Source organism: Alexandromys fortis, unplaced genomic scaffold (assembly GCF_014885135.2).
Source record: "Alexandromys fortis isolate MF-2015 unplaced genomic scaffold, M_Fortis_MF-2015_v1.1 scaffold_304, whole genome shotgun sequence".
Lineage (NCBI taxonomy): Eukaryota > Metazoa > Chordata > Mammalia > Rodentia > Cricetidae > Alexandromys > Alexandromys fortis.
Window position 1 is genome coordinate 847,387 of NW_026068173.1, and position 21,645 is coordinate 869,031.

The 21,645-nt window shown below is 47.9% G+C and overlaps 3 protein-coding genes across 8 annotated transcripts in view; 1 reads left to right on the plus strand and 2 right to left on the minus strand.

Annotated features, from left to right (window-relative positions):
• Trim54 (tripartite motif containing 54) overlaps positions 1–12,520 on the plus strand; it is a 23,772-nt gene extending 11,252 nt beyond the window's left edge. The window contains exons 2-9 of the mRNA XM_050128515.1: positions 5,117–5,289; positions 6,277–6,448; positions 9,800–9,895; positions 11,124–11,357; positions 11,624–11,646; positions 11,762–11,886; positions 11,989–12,081; positions 12,373–12,520. Coding sequence (XP_049984472.1) covers positions 5,117–5,289; positions 6,277–6,448; positions 9,800–9,895; positions 11,124–11,357; positions 11,624–11,646; positions 11,762–11,886; positions 11,989–12,081; positions 12,373–12,383 — 927 coding nt within the window. The 3' untranslated portion in view covers positions 12,384–12,520. The remainder of the gene's footprint in view (positions 1–5,116; positions 5,290–6,276; positions 6,449–9,799; positions 9,896–11,123; positions 11,358–11,623; positions 11,647–11,761; positions 11,887–11,988; positions 12,082–12,372) is intronic.
• A 450-nt stretch (positions 12,521–12,970) lies between these two features.
• Ucn (urocortin) lies at positions 12,971–13,798 on the minus strand. Its single transcript, XM_050128472.1, has 2 exons — positions 13,720–13,798; positions 12,971–13,455 (listed from the first exon to the last, which is right to left on the minus strand). The coding sequence occupies exon 2, from the start codon at positions 13,440–13,442 to the stop codon at positions 13,071–13,073; it is 372 nt and encodes a 123-aa protein (XP_049984429.1). The 5' UTR covers positions 13,443–13,455; positions 13,720–13,798; the 3' UTR covers positions 12,971–13,070.
• A 6,944-nt stretch (positions 13,799–20,742) lies between these two features.
• Mpv17 (mitochondrial inner membrane protein MPV17) overlaps positions 20,743–21,645 on the minus strand; it is a 12,880-nt gene continuing 11,977 nt past the window's right edge. For all 6 annotated transcript variants that reach the window (XR_007589553.1, XM_050128538.1, XM_050128543.1 and 3 more), the window contains one exon: positions 20,743–21,111. Coding sequence is in view for 5 of the 6 variants with exons in the window: in XM_050128538.1 (XP_049984495.1) it covers positions 21,042–21,111 (70 nt within the window). In the remaining variant the exon portion in view is untranslated. The remainder of the gene's footprint in view (positions 21,112–21,645) is intronic.

Here is a 21,645-nt window from a genome sequence, read left to right on the forward strand (position 1 = left end):
CTTGGAAAAAAAGAAAAAAGAAAAGAAGTAAAAAGGGAGGAAGGGAAAAAAGGCGGGAGGTGCCACCACCCGGAATGCATTGCTGTTGCCTGGAAAATACTGCTGGGGTTACAAGCATGTGCCACCGTGCCCCGTGCTTTCGTGAGTTCTGGGTTTTGAACTCAGATCCCCATGCTTGTGAGGCAAGCATTTTACCAACTGGGGTATCTCAGAGCATGCATGCATACATGCGTGAGCGCACACTCACACATGCACGCACACTCATGCACACACACACACGCACACACACACACACCCTTTTGTAGAGTAGGTCTCTTACAGCCCAGGCTGGCCTTGGTCCTCGGCCTCACAAGTCAGGTGTGCAGCAACATGGCCAGGTTTGTCCACTGTCTTTACAAAAAGCTCTTGACGATTAGATTAGACTCAACAACATCCGGGAAGCCTAGAGAGCCTGTGCTTGACCACAGCAGGCCCTCAGCACCGGGTAGAATGCTAACAGTGAGTCTCAAGTGTCTGAATGTCAAGAAGAGAAAGGACAAAGAGGGAGAGTAGCAAGTTTTGTTGGTGGCCTGTAGCATAGCTGCTCTGTGCTCTGGAAACAGTTCCCGGAAGATTTCACATCAGTGAGACTGGTCTCTTCTTAACCACTGCTCATTTCTTAGCTCCAGCTGACCAGCATCGAGTATCCCAGCAAACAAGTTTTGCTTTAGTAGTCCTGGTATCTTGTTAACCACAGCTGATTCTTCAGCCCCAGGTAATTAGATCCACGGGATCCCCCTGAGAGTCTTTAAACTTCACAAGCCAGGCCTCCATCCTCTGCCCTGTTCTTAACATCTTCCAAGCTCCTAAGGAACATCCCACTGAGCTCTGAACACTCAGTGGCTCTTCTAGCCCAAAGTTCCAAAGTCCTTCCACACACCTCCCCCAAATCATGGCCAGGTCAGTCCCAGCAACACCCCACTGCACTGGTACCAACTTGTCTTAGCCAGGGTCCCTACTGCTGTGACAAGACACCATGACCAAAGAGCAAGCTGGGGAGAACAGGGTTTATGTGGCTTACACTTCCTCATTGTTCATCACTGAAGAAAGTCAGGACAGGAACTCAAACAGGGCAGAGGCTATGAAGGGAAGCTTCCTGGCTTGCTCCTCATGACTTGCTCAGTCTGCTTTCTTATAGAACCCAAGACCACCAAGCCAAGGATGGCACCACCCACAGTGGTCTGGGCCCTCTTCCGTTGATCACTAAATGAGAAAATGCCTTACAGCTGGATCTCGAGGAGGCATTTCCTCAGCTGACGCTCCTTCCTCTGATGACTCTAGCTTGTGTCAAGTCGACACACAAAACCAGACAATACAACTGACCCCTTGACACACGGACACACAAACACACAAATACATCACTATTAAGCCACAACCATTCCTTTCTTATTCATCCTCAAGATGTTAAATAACTTTAAAAGTACCACAGTCTTTACATATTCAAACACATTACAATTTCAGTTCCTTTAAAATGATCAATCTCTTTTAAAATCTAGTCTTTTAAAATTCAAGTGTCTCAGCCGGGCGGTGGTGGTGCACGCCTTTAATCCCAGCACTCGGGAGGCACAGGAACCAAAAGCTATGGAGAAACCCTGTCTCAAAAAAAAAAAAAAATCAAGTATCTCATTTGCGAGCTTCAGTTAAATTCTTTCTTACTTCAAGAGGGAAAAATCAGAATCCCAGCACTTGAGAGGCAGAGGCAGGCGGATCTCTGTGAATTTGAAGTCAGCCTGGTCTACAGAATGAGTTCCAGGACAGACAAAGCTACATAGTGAGACAGTTTCAATTTTTTTTTAAATAAAATAAAATATCTTTGTGGAAACATCAGGTAAGGGGGTTACAGTTAAGTTGCGAAATCTCTGTCATGTGCGCCGGGTGTTATTGGATGACATCTTTAATTTGGGGAGGTAGTGGAAGCCCGTGGTATGCCTGTACATTACAAAAGGAATTTGCCCAGTAGCCACAGGGATGGATATTAGGTTGAATGCAGCGGTGAGCAGTGGACGGCCATGCAGAACAGTGGACAGCTGTGAAGAGTAGTGGACAGCCGTGCAGAGCAGTGGATGACTGTTCAGAACAGTGGATAGCCGTGCAGAGCAGTGGACGGCTGTGCAGAGCAGTGGACGGCCATGCAGAGAACTACAACCAGCCCAACATGACTGGGCTGCAGACCTACAACACTGCATTGTCCCAGCTCCCCACAGCCATGGAATATTGGATATTGCCTTACCCTCTGAGGGTCCCGCCTGTCCCATCCTCCGGTTGGTATACAAGGAGTCCACTGGAAACCCCCTGGAGATATGCCAAGTCAAGGGGTCTACTGTTTCCTTTGTTCTATGAGCTCATGATTCTCTAGCTCAGTGGCTCTCAACCTTCCTAACGCTGCGACCCTTTAATACAGTTCCTCATGTTGTGGTGACCCCAACCATATCATTATTGTTGCTACTTCATAACTAATTTCACTACTGTTATAAATCAAAATGTAAATATCTATGTTTTCCAATAGTCTTAGGTGGCCCCTGTGAAAGGGCCATTCAGTTCCCAAAGGGGTCGTGACCCAGAGGTTGAGAACCACTGCTCTAGCTGATCAGGTTGGGATTTTTACTGTAAACAACCGGCTTTAAGGGCTTTAAGGACCTGAGTTCAATTCCCAGCAACCACATGGTGGCTCATACCATCTGTAATGAGATCTGGCGCCCTCTTCTGGCCTTCAGGCATATATGGAGGCAGAATGCTGTATACATAATAAATAAATAAAATATTAAAAAAACATAAAAAAACAAATAGGAGAAAAGGAAAAATGAAAAAGAGAGGGTGTGGCTCCTTCCCAACGTGGCACAAAACCTTTGTACCTGTGGTTCCAGAGCAGTCACCTGCCACACCCCGCCAGGAGGGGCCTCGACGCGGTCTTTATACTACTGGTCTTGCCAACTCAGACCATCTGTTTCTGAAGAAAGGAACGCAGGAGCATCCCTGCCAGTTGTTTACCTCTGCTTCTCAACAAAAAATGATTTATATAAACCGGGCAGTGGTGGCGCACACCTTTAACCCCAGCACTCAGGAGGTAGAGGCAGGAGGATCTCTGTGAGTTCGAGGCCAGCCTGGTCTACAAGAGCTAGTTCCAGGACAGGCACCAGAGCTACAGAGAAACCCTGTATTGAAAAACAAAACAAGGGGCTAGAGAGATGGCTCAGAGGTTAAGAGCACTGGCTATTCTTCCAGAGGTCCTGAGTTTAATTCCCGGCAACCACATGGTGGCTCACAACCGTCTGTAATGAGGTCTGATGCCCTCTTCTGACCTTCAGTCATATACACAGACAGAACACTGTATACATAATAAGTAAATAAAGATTTTTTTTTTAAAAAAAAAAGAAAAACAACAAGATTTAAAAATGCTTTATATATATTTCTTACGTTTATTTACTTATGTGGGTGAGTGAATGACACAGTGGGTGTGGGTGTCAGAGAGCAACTGTGGAATAGGGGGTCTCTCCTACAACGTGGGTTCCAGACGAGTTCTTAGCCCAATCCCATGAGCCTTTACAGTAGTCAGCTTGGCTTCTGCGTTTCAAGCCAAATTCAAGGAGAGAACCCTTGATTGGTTGCATCGGGTCAGGTGATCACCATCAGTCAGCTCTGTGGTAGCAGGATACACCTTTAGGGTCGCCTGGAGCAGATCTCTAAGAAACACAGTGTAAGGGTTCTGCCAAAGCTCCATGCTGGACCCCACTGAGAATCAATACTCACTAGGCCTTCGTTGCGACGTCCCTGTAACTGCTCTAGCCTTCGCACAACGTCAGACACAAAGTGAGCAATCCCATGCAGCCTGTAATTTTACCAATGCTGAATACTGGATAGATTTCAGAAGAAAGCATTGTCAAGGGCTGTGCAAGGGTCTATGTGTCCTGACTCACGGTGCCGGAAGCAACTTCCCACAATTATCCAGCTAATTGTAGTTTTTTTTTTTCTTTCTTTCTTTTTCTTTTTCTTTTCTTTTCTTTTCTTTTTTTTTTTTTTGAGACAGGCTGTCTAAACATGGCTATCCTCCCATGTAGATCCACCTGGAATTGAAGGCATGCATCGCTGTGTCCAGCCTTCCTTCTTTCCTTTCCTTTCCTTTCCTTTCCTTTCCTTTCCTTTCCTTTCCTTTCCTTTCCTTTCCTTTCCTTTCCTTTCCTTTCTTTTCCTTTTCTTTTTTAGACAGGGCCTCATGCACCCCGGGCTGGCCTTGGGTGATCTCAAAGGACGGCTCGAACTTTCACTGGCTCAGATCCTCCTGCCTCCACCTCCCAGCTGTACTGCTATGCCCTCTTTATATAGTGCTGTAGATCAAACCTAGACGAGCACTCTCCAGCTGAGCCACATCCCAGACCCTGGTCGCAATTTCTCTATTCCACTCTTCAGCACCTGGCGTGTGTGTGCCTCTGCCCAGGACTAGAGAGAAGCTCTCTCAGTGTCCAGTATATTATCCCAGCATCAGAGAGGCGGGGGCAGGTACACAGACATTCAAGACCAGTTTTGTGACTACACAAGACCATGGAGAGAGAGAGAGAGAGAGAGAGAGAGAGAGAGAGAGAGAGAGAGAGAGAGAGAGGAGAGAGAAGATGGTAATGGGGGAGACACATCTATAATCCCATTTAAGGTCATCCTCCATTATACACCGAGTTTGAGATAACCTTACAAGATCTTGTGAAACATGCACACACACACACACACACACACACACACACACACACAAAACACCTTACATGTGGCCCATAGGGGTCCAAGCTGGAGGACACTGGTGATGCTGTCAGCCCCTTGTCTGTGTCAGCGTTCTGCCAAAGCTCCATGCTGGACCCCACTGAGAATCAATACTGCTCAGGCCTTGGCCAAAGTGAGGTTCTGCATGCAGGACACTCAAGGTGCTGGGCTGAGGAATGAAGCAGAGACAGGCAGGAAGCCATCTTAGTCTCTTGTCAGACTGCTCCTGGGGGACATCAGATGCAGAGAAGAGCTAATGCCTCCTCCTTACCACTCCTGCGCCCACCACTTCCCTCATGCCTCACTATGCTTCTGTTGTCTCCTGTCCTCGCAGGCCTCTAACCCTCTGTGGCAATCCCGGGGCTCCACAACTGTATCTTCGGGCGGTCGCTTCCGCTGCCCATCTTGCAGGCATGAGGTTGTCCTGGACCGGCATGGGGTCTACGGCCTGCAGCGGAACCTCCTGGTGGAGAACATTATTGACATCTACAAGCAGGAATCCTCCCGGTGAGATGTCTGGCTGCTGGCCTCTCTGGAGGGAAGAGCCTGCACCGTCAGGGATTAGAGGGGCTGTTTAGTCAGGCTTACCACTGCTGTGATGAAACACCGTGACCAGAAACCACGTGGGAGGGAAATGGTTTATTTGGCTTATGCTCCCACATCATAGTCTATCGTGGAAGGATGTCAGGACAGGAAGTCAAACAGGGCGGGAACCTGGAGGCAGGAGCAGATGCAGAGGCCATGGAGGGTGCTGCTTACTGGCTTGCTTCTCATGGCTTGCTCACCCTACTTTCTTATAGGAACCCAGGACCAGCCGCCCAGGGATGGCCCCACCCACAGTGGGCTGGGCCCTCCTCCATTAACCACTAATTCAGAAAGTGCCCCACAGGCTTGCCTGCAGCCCCATTTTATGGAAACATTATTTTAATTGGGGTTTCTTCCTCACAGATGACTTTAGCTGCATCAAATTGACTTAAAACTATCCAGTATGGGGGGGGGCGGTTGATGGGAGACAGGGACACACACACAATGGGGAAAGAAGAGGAGGGGATTGGGTTCCTACCCAGGGAGGCCGAATTTTGTCTTTTTTTGTTTGTTTGTTTTTTGTTTTTTGTTTTTCAAGACAGGGTTTCCCTGTGTAACAGTCCTAGGTGTCCTAGAACAAGCTCTTATAGACCAGGCTGGCCTCAAACTCACAGGGATTCACCTGCCTCTGCCTCCCAGGTGCTGGGATTAAAGGCATGCCTGCACCACCGCTGCCTGGCTTTGTCTTTGGAGTCAAATGTTCAATCTTACTCCCTCTGGTCTGTGACCAAAGCCCACCCCAAAGTTCTTGACCTCACCAGCTCCCACAACTTCCTGTCCTGCGGGGCCTCTTTGTCCCCTGCAATAGACTCTTCTTGGGCCCAGTCTTCCTCGGAGGCTCTTTTCTTCCCCAGTGCCAGTCACGCCTGGCTCCCTGACAATCGCTACTCCCTTGTCCATGGTCCTCAGGCCGCTGCACTCCAAGGCTGAGCAGCACCTCATGTGTGAGGAGCATGAGGATGAGAAGATCAACATCTACTGCCTGAGCTGCGAGGTGCCCACCTGCTCTCTCTGCAAGGTCTTCGGGGCCCACAAGGACTGCGAGGTGGCCCCTCTGCCCACCATTTACAAACGCCAGAAGGTATCTGGCCAGGGAGGGACTCGGGAAGGGGGTTTAGGATAGGGCAGTTCTCACTCTGCTCAGGTGAAGTCTAGCAGATCAGGGCCGGCCAAAGCCACGGGTCTACTCTTGAGTCTGCACGCAACCTTAAGGAGTCACCTGACCTCCCTGGTCCTGACATCCTTCACTTATCTTGAATACTTCGGTTGCTGTCACCATAGCCTTAGCTAATGCATGACAGTAGCCACGACAACACAGAGGACTGCATACCCTGAGGGTTTTTTTTTTTCTTCGAGACAGGGTTTCTCTGTGGCTTTGGAGCCTGTCCTGGCACTAGCTCTGTAGACCAGGCTCACAGAACTCACAGAGATCCGCCTGCCTCCCGAGTGCTGGGATTAAAGGCGAGCGCCACCATCACCAGGCCCTCAGGGGTCTTTAGCCACGCCTTTAGCTTCTCCATAGCTGTCAGATTGGTTGGGATGTGAAAAGAAAGTGGGGGGGGGGACCAGGATCAAAGAGCCACTGCAAACAGAATGAATATCATTTCTCAGAAGACCATGCTGGCTAGAGTCAGGTGGTTATATCATGAAACCTACCAAAGGTGTGTGGGGAGGGATGCCTTTTAAGACTCCTAACACCTCAGCTCATGTGGGAGTCCCAGGCGATCAAAGCAGTCAACTGTATTGCCTGGTTTTTGACAGAAAGAGATGCAAACTCTAAGCTGGATGAAGATCCCTTCAGTGTAGACCCTTAGGCTGACCTTAGATTCCTACCAACCAATCAGTCATTCACAGCTGAAGACATACAGAGGCGTGGACTGTGAGCACAGCGAGCAGAGCAATGACAGTTCAGACCCCGGGGTGCTGAGAGCTGCTGGCAGCAGTGCCTTGACCAGAGGTCACAGAATACACAGCAGATGGTCACTGATAGTTCAGGTGTCCACCCACCAGATGAGTCAAACTCATGGAGAAAACCTCATCAAGGCTTACGGGGCCACGGACTCTGAAAACTGGCTGCTTCTGTCTTTCATTTTTCTCCTGTGCCTATATTCCCTCCCTAAAAACATCTGTGGGTATTTCCCCACTGCCTGTGCTTATCTCGTGTATGTTCCGGCTACTGGGCACACTTATAGCTGTGGGTGGTCAGGAAGGTGATGTCTGCTTAAGTGTGTGCACAAGTTTGATGAATAGAAATAATACTAGAATCCTTCATGGCCCAGACTGATACAGGAAAACTGCATTGTTCTCAGTTACAAAGACAGCCTTTCACACACCATTAGCTGATTTTAGACCTCAAAACAAATTCAAAACAGACCAATTGCTTGTGCAAAATATGCACACAGGCAAGTTACCAGGTGTCTGTTGACCTAAAGTCAGTCTGATAACATTAAGACACAAGTCCCCACAGTCACTGACTTTCTGCATGGACTCCTAAACCTCACTCTTATGATGCGAGGTTCAAGTTTCAGCCAACTGTTTATTGCTTAGGTCCCGAATTTCAATGTTACTCTCCATGATGTCTCTCAGGCTACATGCAGACAGACCATGCCTCCTGCCTGCACAGTTGAGTGTTGCTATGGTTACTCATTTCCAGCTGGTCAGTGTGACATTCTAAGCCTGAGAGAAACCACATGATTCCTTGTGTATCAGAATGGTTTTGTCTCAGCTGTTTACTCAAGAAATGCTAACTGACCCTGAGAGTGTAACTCACATCTTGTCCAGAGTTTGTTCTAAGAGGAAGTGTGCGAGTGTGTGAGTGAGTGTGTGACTATGCGTGACTGTGTGTGTGTGAATGAGTATGTGAGTGAGTGTAAGAGTGTGTGTGAGTGGAGGTGTGTTACGAGTGTGTGTGTGAGTGAGTGTGTGAATGGAGGTGTGTGAGTTAGTATGTGTGTGAGTGTGTAAATGGAGGTGTGTGAATGAGTGTGTGAGTGGAGGTGTGAGTGTGTGTGTTGTGAGTTGAAGTGTGTGAGTGTGTAAATGGTTTGTGTGAGTGAGTGAGTGAGTGAGTGAATGAGTGTTGTGAGAGTGTGTGAATGGAGGTATGTGAGTGAGTGTGTGTGAGAGTGGAGGTGTGTATGAATTGAGAATAGTGTGAGTGAGAGATATAAAGGAGAATGTGGCAGTGTGTGAAGAAATGTCACAGAGTAGAGAGAAGTGTATATAGAAGAGGGATGTGTGAAGAACGAGATGTAGCTGTATGTAAAGAGATGTAACTCTGTAGAGAGTGTCAAGAAAGCGATTATTCAAGATGAAGTAAAAGAGAAAGTTACCCTCAGGAAAGTGTGTGCTTCTTCCTTTTTTCTTAAATTACTGTCAGAATGTGATCCTTCTCTAAGACCCTCAGATGGATAGGAATTTTCTCTATGCCCCACTACTCTGAAGGCATTCTTTCTGCAGCCCTGGGTGAGGTCGTGGGAGCTGGCATCTCGGGCTGCAATACTTGGGGAATTCAGATGCTGGAATTATTGAAATCCACTATGCACACATTTTTAGAAGGTGGAATAATGCCAGGCATGGTTGAGCACTGCAGTTACAGCACTTAGGATACGGATGCAGGAGGATCTCTAGTATGAGGCCAGCCTAAGCTACATAAGGAATTCCAAGCCAGCCTGGACTATATAAGGAGACCCTGTTGTTAAAGAAAAATAAAGATGAAATAAGATAACAGCAAAAGGTAGGATTGGAGATGAACAAAATCTTGCCTAGCACAAAATCTTGGATAGATTTTCAGAACTGAAAACATATGTAAAATGACCATACGACAGCCTGTTGTGGTGTACACTGTAACCCCAGCTACTAGGGAGGCTGGGACTAGAGGATCATAAATTCAAAGCCAGTTTAGACAATATAAAAAGGTCCAATCCAAGAAAAACAAACCAAAAACAGGAAAATAGATTTGGCAAGGAACAAAGTAGAGTCTTTAGAAATCAACAACTCTTGAAAACCCAGTGAATGGATCGGGTGATGGATTTCTCTACTGCACGAGAAGAGTGCAAACAGCACACCAACCCAGAATGCTCCAGGAGGTCAAAGATGAGTAGCTCTAACGTGATCCTACCTGACTCGCAGAATGGCAGGAATAGAAGGGAGGCAGTGTTAATTGAATGGGTAGCCCTAAGTATTTTTCAGAATTAATGGCTACTGATAAAGCACCTAGGACAGTCTGGTATATAGTGGGTGATTAGAGAATGTCACGTGTCTTCACATTTGGGGGTGGGGGACTTCTAGAACCCACAGAACGTGCTCCCAAGCTTCTAGATCTTTGTAGATGTCCTTGAATGGGTGAGGTGGGGACAATCCCATGGGATAAGAGGGAAGCAGCTGCTGGAGGGAGCTTCCAGCTCTAAGAGCTGGCCCATGTGTGTGACAGAGCGAGCTGAGCGATGGCATCGCGATGCTGGTGGCAGGCAATGACCGCGTGCAAGCAGTGATCACGCAGATGGAGGAGGTGTGCCAGACCATTGAGGTGAGCCTGGGCTGGGAGGACAAGGGACAGAACAGTCCATAGTCCGAGGGGTGGAGGTAGAATAAGCACAAGTTTCAGGCCAGCCTGGACGACTTATGGAGATCCTAGCTATAAATAAATAAACAATAAATAAATAAGCAAGCAGGCAGGGTGTAGTAGCCCAAGACAATAATGACAGCACCCTGAGGCTGAGGCAGGAGGATTTCTCATCAAAGGCCCACTTGACCCATACCAAAAATAAGTGAGTGGGGCTGGAGAGATGGCCCAGGGGTTAAGAGAAAGAACTGCCATTGCAAAGGACCAGAGTTCAGTTCCCAGCACCCACACTGCAGGTCTCAAAACTGCCTGTAACTCAGCTCCAGGGGAATTCAATTCTTCTGGCCTCCATGGGCACCCACACACCACACACATATACTTAATTGAAAATAATACAACTAAAATTGTGGAAATAAATAAATAAGCAAAATAAATATTAAAAGATAAAAGAGGCTGGGAAGTGAGAGTAATCAGATTATATACACACATATATATGTGAAATTGTCAATGAATACATTTAATTAAAAATTATGTGGTGAGAAATAATTATATGCCCTTATTATATCATATTAACTAAATATATTTGAATATTGAGAGAGTATTTCCAGTCAATGAATTTTAGAAATTTAGATTCCTTGTTTTCTTTTCAATTATGTATATTTGTGTGTGTACAGGCATGTGCACATGACTGTTAGTTCCCGCAGAGGCCGGAAGAGCTTGTTGGATCTCTTGGGGTTACAGGTAGCTGTGAACCTTCTGGCATGGCTATAGGAACAGAAATCAGAACCTCTGCAAGAGCAGAAACACTAACAGCTGGAGCTACCTCTCCAGCTCTCTAACCAATGTCTGTATTTAAAAATAGAGCTTAATTTCATAGCAGAGCAAAAAATTAAAAATATAAAACTCAAATAGTCTTTTAAAATAATGCTGATGGTAACTCATTTTATTTCCTTTATGAAGTAAGTGGCAATTAATGCCAAGCCAAGCCAGGGCCAGTGACATACATGGCTCCCAGAAATAGCTTTGAAATATGTTGTTGTCATTGTTAATTGAAAAAATCTGAGCTGGATTCTGTGCGTGGAAGGAAGTCACACCTTCCTTCTGGACTTTCCTTGAGTTCTGTTTAAGGGGTGGAGAGGGATAAAATACCCTGCCAGCTGCGACCTCCCTCAGGCTTGCTCTAATCTTTCAGGACAACAGTCGCAGGCAGAAGCAACTGTTAAACCAGAGATTTGAGACCCTGTGCTCGGTGCTGGAGGAGCGCAAGGGCGAGCTGCTGCAAGCGCTGGCCAGGGAGCAGGAGGAGAAGCTGCAGCGCGTGCGAGGCCTCATCCGTCAGTACGGAGACCACTTGGAGGTTTCCTCTAAGCTGGTGGAGACCGCCATCCAATCCATGGAGGAGCCGCAGATGGCTCTCTACCTCCAGGTGGGCGGAGATGGAGGGAGGCAGGCGCCCAGGGTGGCGGGAATCAGGGCCTGGGTAGCCGGGCCAAGTCTTACCTGTGGTAATTTCTTGTCACCACGACCTGGGAAAAGTCACCCTTCTACACGCGCGCGCGCGCGCTTTCTCTCTCTCCTTAACGAATTGGGATGTACGCCCCTACCTACCCCGCAGGACTGGTGAGAATCAGAAATGGGGCTTTGCCGGGGCTGGCGCAGCGCTCACCTTCGCCCTCCTTTTCTCCCCTGCAGCAGGCCAAGGAGCTGATCAACAAGTGAGTGGTCTGCACGGTGGGAAAGGAAGGGACCCTGTGGCTTCCTTCCATCTAATCTGGGGAGGGGCTTGAGGAAGTGGAGGAGTCCCTCTGCTGAGCCCTGTGGCCATCACAGGGTCGGGGCAATGTCGAAGGTGGAGCTGGCAGGACGGCCGGAGCCAGGCTATGAGAGCATGGAACAATTCTCTGTGAGCGTGGAGCACGTGGCCGAAATGCTGCGGACCATCGACTTCCAGCCGGGTGAGGGAGCTGAGGGAGTTTAGACCCGCCGTAAGGGTATGAGGTGGGCGCTCCAACCAGGGGAGCAGGGGCTCCACATCACCAGCCCTGCCTTCCACCTAGGCGCCGCAGGGGATGAAGAGGATGACGAGGTGGCTTTAGACGGGGACGAGAGCAACGCAGGGCTGGAGGAGGAGCGGCTGGAAGGGCCAGAAGGTGAGAGAGTAGGACGAGGGCTTTGGGGTGAGGAGTGGTTAGTCTCGGGCGATTGCCTTCCTAGCGGCACCAGGACGCTCTCTCCGGTGTCACTCAATAGGAGCCACAAAGCGCGCCCCCTAGCGCGCGCGGAAAAGCGCACTCTGTTCCCACGGTTGGTTCCGCACGGTTTTTGGGGACCATGGTGGGTCCGCGAGTAAAACCCAGCTACCTGGGGAAAGCTGGTTGTCGGAGAGTGGGGAGTTTGTTCTTTTAGATCCCCGCCCACCAAGCTGTCTTTTCCGGATACAGGCCTGCACTGACCAGACCCTGATCCAGAGCGCGCATCTGTAGCGGGAGGCAAGGGATGCTGAGGGTCTGCTCAGAGACCACCGCGCCTCCCAGCTCGGCGTTCCGCCCCCCCCCCCGAAGGGTCTCAATAAAGGACTCTTGCATCCCACGTCCTTGGCTCTTTTCGCTGCCCACTCCTAGTCTCGGCTGTAGAAGCAACCTCGCCATCAGTCTGCCCCCCACCGCCGCCCTGAGACGATTTGAAGGGGTGGAGGTGAAATAATAACCCCCTCGTGGGCAACTCCTTTACACCAGAGGTGGAGTCCTAAGCCCGAGACCTCGAAAAGGGGTCTGGGGTGGGTCTCAGGACCTCTGAGTTCCCGGATTTGGATGGGCGGGGGAAGGGGCCATGAGCCCCCAGGGGCTTAACTGATAGCCTACCTTTCCCACCCCACTTAGCATGCTTGTATATCCTACCGGCCTGGGGAGCCCCACTCCCCCAAAAGTTTCCACCCTTCCCTAGTTGCCAGTGCCCCCCACGACAGAAGATAGAGGCTAAACTCTTGGGCAGTTTTATTAAAAAATAGCCACGCGGAGTGCTCAGGGTGACTCTGGGTGGCGCTGCACCGCGGGACTGAGCCAGCTTCGGTCGCGCAAGCTCCAGCCCCGGGGTATGTAGGGGAAAGGGTCGAGCCTTTCGGGGCCCCACACCAGGCCGATCACTTGCCCACCGAATGGAGTATGATGCGGTTCTGCTCTGCGCGCTCGCGCTGGCTCTGTGTCCGGGCCAGCTCCAGCAGGGTCCGCAGCAGGTGGAAGGTGAGGTCGATGGACAGCGGAGGGTCGTTCCGTCGCTGCCGCTCGCCGCCTGGCGTCCCCGATCCCGTGCGGCGCGGGAAGCGCTCAGCTAACAGCAAGAGGAGCGCGCGGGCGCCGCCGCCCTGATTCCGTGTCCCAGGACTCCATCGCAGATTCGGATCCTGGACCTCGGTCGCTTCCGCAGTCACCGGGCTCCACTGACTGCTCCCGGGGCGCAGCTGTGCCAGGAGCAGCAGTGCCACTAGGAGTGCAGCGCGTCCCCTCTGCCTCATGGTGCCGCCTGCCCTGAACACACAGGGGCAGCATAGGGTGAGGTGCGCTTGGAGCCGCCGCAGGTGACACGAGCCCCTTCTCGCGCACGCCCAGTGCCCCCGCTGGGACCCTCCAGCTGTTGCCTGGTGTCCACAAGCCTGCCCATCAGCCCCAGCCGCTGAGCCAGTCCAGTTCCACCCTCCTCTCCCTCTTTCCCTCCCGGTGGGTCGCAGTGGGTGGGCTGAGTGCAGAGTCTTGGTGCTAAGGGAGTCTGGATCGTTGCTCCGAGCCACTCACAGGTTGTCGGAGTGTTTGCCCGGTGCAAGATGGAGCTCCAGTCTCTGTCCCCCGGGACGGGCTGAAGACGCCTTGGGGAGCACGGGGTCTGTCCCGGGACCGTCGCCAGCCTTATATAGCACCAGGACAGCTCCGACTGACGTCAGCGAAGAACATGAACTGATTGTAGAAGCAATGACAGAGGCAGCTTCGAGTCCAGCAGCTTCAAGCCCACAGAGGGGCGCGCATCCTGACCCTGGAGCCAGCTTTGGAAGCACCTTGGCTGTAGAGGATGGAGAAGCTGGCTGAGGCATAAAGATTGCTCTTTCCGGATGTAGAGTTCTTCCCCCACACAGAATAGTCAGAGTGTGTCTCCAGAACAGAGTAGTCCAGTTTTTTTCTTCTCCAGGACCAAGGGGGGTGGGGGGGGGGGGAGGGAAACAGAACCGTGGAGCTGTCCGTGGTCCTGAATTTATCCGCAGCAGCCGAGAATCTGGCCAGAAGTTCTGAGGGGTGTCCTGTGCTGCCTTAGACACAGGACTCAGCCTGGCTATCGAGTCCCTAAAGTAAGATCACACCGTCCCATCCAAAGGCCCGCTGGCTCAACTGGTCTGTCAGGATTCTTGACCATCTTACAGCGGTAGAATCTAAAATCTACAGGTGTCAGATTGTGTAAGACGTAAAAAGGTGTTTGGCTTTCAGAACTTAATGCGCCAGTCTGTCCTGAGTTTGACAAGGTTAGCTCTTTCCCTGGAAATCACAGAAACAGTACTAGTACACCGTTTTGCCTTCTAGTTAAGGTCACCAAGCAGGAAGTGAGGAAACTTGGGCTGGAGTTCCTGCTCTGCCATCAGCTCGTGGTGCGAGCTGTCTTTGTAAATCAAGGCCAGGCTTGAATAGCCTCCACTTCTTCTCAGTTATAGACTACACGTTGGTAGTCTCCTGAAGGGTTTTATCCATGACTGCTGCAGACTCCAGATAATAATGTATTTATTTTTATGCCCATAAAGACACCAAGAGGGTCTGAAGGGGCACTGGGACCTGTCACGAGCCATTTCCCCCCTAAAAATCATTACAGGAACCATCACCCTGGGGAGTCTGCAGAGAACCCCACACCCATAATTATGTTCTATTGAGAACCTGCCCCACACCCAATTAACTGCTTATCTGTTAGCGGAACCCGCCTCACATTCCAGCTATCCAGGGAACCAGGTGTGGCAACTCGTGACTTCTTGGCCTACCTCCTGGCCTATGGTCTACGTGACCTGGAACACGCGGCAAGAGTCCAGTTTCCCTACCCTTCAGGGGCTATATAAGCAGCAACCATGAGATCCTAATAAACGGAGGCTTTGACAAATCTGCTTGGCCTCCTTCTTCTGTCCTAGCTCATTCCCTTCCAGGTAGCGCCCCTCCGTGACCCTGGAATAACTGATTGCAGGGTGGGTTACAAACCCCTAGACTGAGTAGCCCACCCAATGCAATCAACAGTGGCGCCCGAACCAGTGACTCGGAGTACGGTTAGCTATCAGACGACATCGTGCAGTCCCGGGACAACAAGAAGAAAACAGAAGGTGATGCATTCAGAGGATTTTTAGAATTGTTTAGGCTATCCTGAGTTTTTATTTCTTTCGTATAAGGTTGAGGATTGTTCTTTTGAGTTCTATATTGTTCTTTTGAGTTCTGTGAAAAGTTTTGCTATAATTTTAATGAACATTTACATAAAATCTGTATGTGAGTTCTGTGAGGAATGTTGCTGTAATTTTTAATGGACATTTACACTGAATCCGTAGACTGCTTTCAGTGAAATTGTCATTTTTGCTGTGTTTCTTCTGCTTTCGCAAGAAAGTAGGGGATCTTTCAAGATTTAAAATTCTTATCCAACAAGTTTTTCCGTTTGTATGGCCCGCTCTTGGGTGGGAGTCGTAATGTTTCAGCTTGAGGTCCTTTCCTGCTGCCAGGTGTTGCTTCAGGCTAGATTGCTGAGACTCAGGCCTCTCACTAAATTTATCAAGGGCCAGAGTTATACTCTAAACAAGTGATAATGGTTAAAAATAAAAAACATTTCTGCCTTCACAGGCAGAGATGACGGGACCAAAAACTTCTGTCCTGCTTGCTTAAACTTACTCCAAGATATTTTGTGGTATTCATGGATATTTTAAAAGGATGATGTCTCATTTATCCTAGATGTAAAAGAAGTACATTTGGATTATTTTTAGATTCTGGCTATGATAAAGTAGTTCTGCTCTGGGCATGGCAGAACACGTGTCCTTGTGGTATGGTTAAACAACTTTGTATTTAGGCCCAAAAGGGGTACTGCTAAGTTTTGAGGTAGATATCTGCCTAATTTTACATAATGGAGGTCCCTCACTGCTGGGGAGACTCTCACTCAGGTCTTGGGAGGGCGCCCCCCCCCATGGCTTGCCAAAGGCCGTCTTTGCTGAGGTCACACACATGGCCTTGGTTGGTGGGGGAGGAGTTCAACCCCGAGTGACCGGGAAAAGGAATTTTTGAGGAGAAAGACCACAGCCCAGTGGTCCAGGAGGGTCATAAAAATTTCAAAAACCCAGTGATGGTCACAGGGGCTCGGCTCCCTGCCCCTCGGGACCACTCCCAAGGTCATAATCAGCTAGTTCCTAAAACAGTACAGTGATTTCAAGATTGCAGTCTGGCTTTGTCTTGAGTTAGCTCCTGGTGCAGGGTCGCTGAACAGGCTAGCCCTGGATTTTTGATTCTCCTCTTCCTGCTGGGAGGCGCTGGAGAGATGGCTCAGTGGTTAAGAGCATTGCCTGCTCTTCCAAAGTCCCTGAGTTCCATTCCCAGCAACCACGTGGTGGCTCACAACCATCTGGAATGAGGTCTGGTGCCCTCACAGGCTAGTCCTGGATTTTTGGTTTTTCTTTTCCTGCTGGGAGAGTCTGGATTTTTCAGTGCTGTATGTGATCCAGGGATGACTGTGCCGTTATGCACTTCCAACACCGGTCACCGCTCCCAGTGCCACCACTGCTGCCACGGGCTGCAGCTCACTTCCAGCAAGTTTTTTCCCTACCCACGTTTTCTTAATCATAGATTGTTAACAATAATTTTTAATCTTGGTCATTTTTACAAGGATAAGGTAAAATCTCAGAGTTTTGATTTACATTTCTCTGACAGTCAAAGGATGTTATATTCAAACATTTTAGATGTCTCTCAGTCATTTTTGGGTTTGTTTGTTGAGAGTTTTTTTTAGTTTAGGTCTATAAGAAATATTTTTATTGGATTAAATTTTTAATAACTAATTTCCTGAGTTCTTCATATATTTTTGAAATGGGTTTATGATAAGTAAAGATCTTTTCCCACTCTATAGCCTTGTTATACAAGAGGTTCTCAAGTTCAGGAGATCTAATTTATGGTTTCTCAAAATGTTTGTGCCACTGAGACTGTGTTTACGATGTGGCAAAGTGTACTTCAAAAAATTTTTTTTTCTCTGTGAGGTTCAACATAAATTTCCATATGCTGAGGCCTTTGGCTCATTTAAACTTGAATTTTGTTCATGGAGATGGATATAGATCTATTTTCATTTTTCTACTTGTTGGTGTCTAATGAGGCCAGCATTATTAGTTAAAATGCGTCCTTTTTCCATTTTCCTATCTGCAAGGCAGACTTACAGCTTAAGAGGAGGATAGCTTACAAACTTTTAATTAGATATTCAATGGTTAAAGCCCTACTTATAATATTCTTATGGGAGACCTTGAGCTGCTAGGTAAAATTCTTATTCTTACAAGAAACAGTTTCCAATAGAAGCCTTAAACAGGCTGCCTAACAGGTACTCAAACAGGTAAAGTATAAATCAACAGGTAAAGTATACAATAATCAACAAATACAGTATGTTAATTATAATTCAGCTATGGCAAGAGTATGTATATTAAGTATAAACTTATTCTACAACAGTTTTATAAAAAAATGCTGTTTATGGCTAAACCTTCCCAGTTTTGCCAATTAAGATATTAAACTCTTAATTTAGAACAGTAGCCTGTCTGATATAAAAGGACAGGATAACATCTGAAAAAATGGTTTAATAGAATATTGACTATGATCAATGTTTCTTATACTAAATAATAGATTCATTGATAATTTTAAGATGGATTCCTGGACAATTGCCTTTGCTCAATTCAAAGGCAAAAACAATGGTCTTTTCCCAGATCATTGCTACAATTCACACACCTGTATTTTGCTAATGTTATGGCAAAAAATCCCTTAAAGGATTTTATGCTAAAATTTTACAAATGGCTCTTCCAATGGAAGAACTGCATATATGGCTAATAATAAAAAAATTATGAAGCATAACAAGACTCCTTCAAAGCAACTCATAAAAGTTGCAAACAGATCCTAATGCAAGCGGATCTGGCATGATAACACCAAGCTGACCTTTGCTAGGGCAAGGTGGAAAAGCCCTTGCAATACATTATGAAACAATCCGACCTATATATATTTGGGGTCGAGGATGTGTTTATGTTTTTTCACAGAAAGAAAAAATCTGGACCTGAGTCGTGGCTGCAGACATCCCTAGAGGACTTCCAGAGGCGATTGGGGAGAGGTCCTTGATCCGGCCTTTCCTGCTCCCAAGGAGACGAGTGCCTGATAACAGAACCTGCTATGCCACTCTGCAGGGTGTCATCCTGCCTCCAGAGTCCAGGGAGACCCGCCTGAGATAAGTGCCAGGATGTGCTTCAGATAGCTGAATCCAGCTCACCTCATCCTGGAATCCCACCTGCCCTAAAGCACAAATACTAAGCGAACTGCTTCTACAGTTTGAACTCTGGTTTGCTTTGAAGCTAAGGTGCAGACCAAACATCAGACTGCTTTAATCTTTGGGACACAAAACTCATTTTAATTAAAATATTAACCTCTCTTCACTTAAGAAGGGGAAAGATTGGGGTTCCTGTCACTGTTGCTCAGAGACTGGAACTGGTGGTATTTAGTAACAACAATGTATGTCATTGTACTCTTACTGAAATTGATCTAACGATATTTGTAACAGCTTATAGATGTTGGAAAAGGTTTGACACATGCTGTAGAGTATTTGGGTTTAATGCATATGTTAAAAAGTTTAGATATAGATCCCTTTACACTGCACTAATTTTTGGCAGACAGCACTCATAATTTTAATGTGGAGTAGGCATTTAGGAAAGAGGATACCTTAGGCCAGACTAAAAGGTGAATACTGGGTTTGGAAAAGGCCCTTTCTTCTTGTCTGGAAGATGGAGTTATTGGTGCCCAAAATTATATCAGTATATCCTTGGTTTGAGGAGCTCCTAACAGTCTTTTCATTAATGATAGACTCAGGGGCCCAATGACAGGAGTTAGTGTGGATCCTCACCTGAATAGCACACCATACAGAGGCTGTAAAGGCCGGCTCAACATGGCATGGTGCCAGGTACGAGAAACGCTCTCCACATGGCCTAAGACAGGGTGCCCTGAGATCTGCTTACTTTAAGTCTTGCTAGATACCTTTTATTTGAGAAGCTCCAAGGAACTAATGCTAATCATCGGGCACCTCTCTGTTCCCAGGAGAGGTAAATTGCTTCACCATTGGAGAGGAGGGTCTCTACTTGTCCCAGTCCCTTCTCTTTTAAATCTGACACCAGGGTTGACTCTGACTTGGTGCCCTCCACTTAATAACTGCTTGCCTTTATATAAGAGAGGGGGAATATGTCACAAGCCATTTCCCCCCTAAAAATCATTACAGGAACTATCACCCTGGGGAGTCTGCAGAGAACCCCACACCCATAATTATGTTCTATTGAGAACCTGCCCCACACCCAATTAACTGCTAATCTGTTAGCGGAACCCGCAACACAATCCAGCTATCCAGGGAACCAGGTATGGCAACTCGTGACTTCTTGGCCTACCTCCTGGCCTATGGTCTACGTGACCTGGAACACGCGGCAAGAGTCCAGTTTCCCTACCCTTCAGGGGCTATATAAGCAGCAACCATGATCCTAATAAATGGAGGCTTTGACAAATCTGCTTGGCCTCCTTCTTCTGTCCTAGCTCATTCCCTTCCAGGTAGCGCCCCCTCCGTGACCCTGGAATAACTGATTGCAGGGTGGGTTACAAACCCCTAGACTGAGTAGCCCACCCAACGCAATCGACAGGGACCCAGGAAAGTTAGTGAAGATGTTCTAGGTTAGGGACGTAGCTCAGTGTTAGAGCACTTGATTAGTGTACACAAGGCTGAGTTCAATCCTGAACACTGGATAGGAAGATGTATCTATAGAAGTGTGAACAGAGGAGGTTCCAGGACAGTCAGGATTACACAGTGAAACGTTGTCTCAAAAAACAAAGAGGGGGATGAGTATTTTTTTTGAAGGATGGGTATTAATTGTTGGGACATGGGTGTAAAGTTGGCAAGGTTATTCTACAAGCATTTGTGGGATATATACTGTGTGGTAGGAATAAGAGAAGTCATGCTGCATAATGACCTTTTAGTCAATGGTGACAACTTGTACCATGGTGGCTTCATATAATGACAACAGAGCCAAAACATTCCTACCACCAAGCAACATTAGCTGTCATAATGCGTAGTTCAGCTCATTATTCACGTCCATGTGATGATGCTGGTGGAAACATACTATGCTGCAGTAACATGGAAGGACAGCTTGGGCAATGATGTACAGTATGTACAACTTAACGATACAATGTCACTGGTTTGTGAATTCGGTATATTTATCATTACTTTAGGATGTACTACATATGAAAAAAAGCCCCCCTGTAAAACCGTATACCATGTGTACTGGCAGCAGAACACACCTCACTGCATTCAGAGCCCATGCTAAGCATCTGTCTGTTGCTATCGGTTTAAGTATATTCTATGATGTGTACACAATGACTGCACTGCTAAAGGACATGCTTCTCACATCGCCCATCAGTAAGTGCCAGAGTGACAGACAATGTTGTAGAGGTCTTGGTGATTTCATAAGCAGTTACATCTTTAGAGTGAAATGCGCTGTTCCCAAGTGGTAATACCATCCTGATCAGCACCTCCATGCTGTGGAACTGAGAGACTCTTTTTAAGAAAGACTTTATTTTATGCTTTATGAGTAAGTCTTCATTCATGTGTATGTGCGTGTGAGTGCAGGTGCCCGAGAGGCCAGAAGACACGGATCTCCTGGAGCTTGAGGTGGTTGTGAGCCACCCGATATGGCTGTTGGGAACCAAACTTGGCCCTGTGTAGAGCAGTCTGTGTTCTTAGTTAGCAGCTGAGCCACCCGCCAGGCCTGATGTGCTCTCTGTGAGGACCATGTCCAAGCATTCCAGGGTGAAGATGCATCAGTGCAAGGCGTAAGCCACGGAAGCAGGCAGGCTTAGAGCTGATGTGCCTTCCACGATAGGTAAGAGTTCCAGACAACAGCAACACACTGGACGACAGCCAACCTAGGGGATAGCAATATACCGTGAAGAGGAGAATGAGCAGGGTAGGGGGAGAGTGATGGTCAAGGGCTTACAAGTTGCGGGTTTGGACCTCCTTCCTTAGAGCCCCATGGAGGAGGGACTGTATGGTTTGGACCAGGGGGCAACCAACCGTGCTCTACCTCAGAGCTCTGCCTCTCAGATGAAACCTCAAAGCCTGAATAACCCCACAGCTCACTCCTTTACTCATTAGTTTTGCATGTGTGCACATGCATGCACATGGAATTCAGACAACTTTGGGAGTGGGTTCTCTTCTTGCACCATGTGGGCTCCAAGGAACAAACTCAGGTCATCAGGTTTGGCAGCAAGGGCTCTTACCCACTGAGTCATCTCACCAGCCCACCAGCAGCTCTCTTTCAACAAATGACTCGTCATCCATGCCTCTAGCTAGACCTTTCCAAATATATCTGTACACCTTATACCAGCCAAGATTTCATTTCCAAAAATAATGCACTGCCTGTCATATAAAGTAACCATTATATATATAATCATATATAT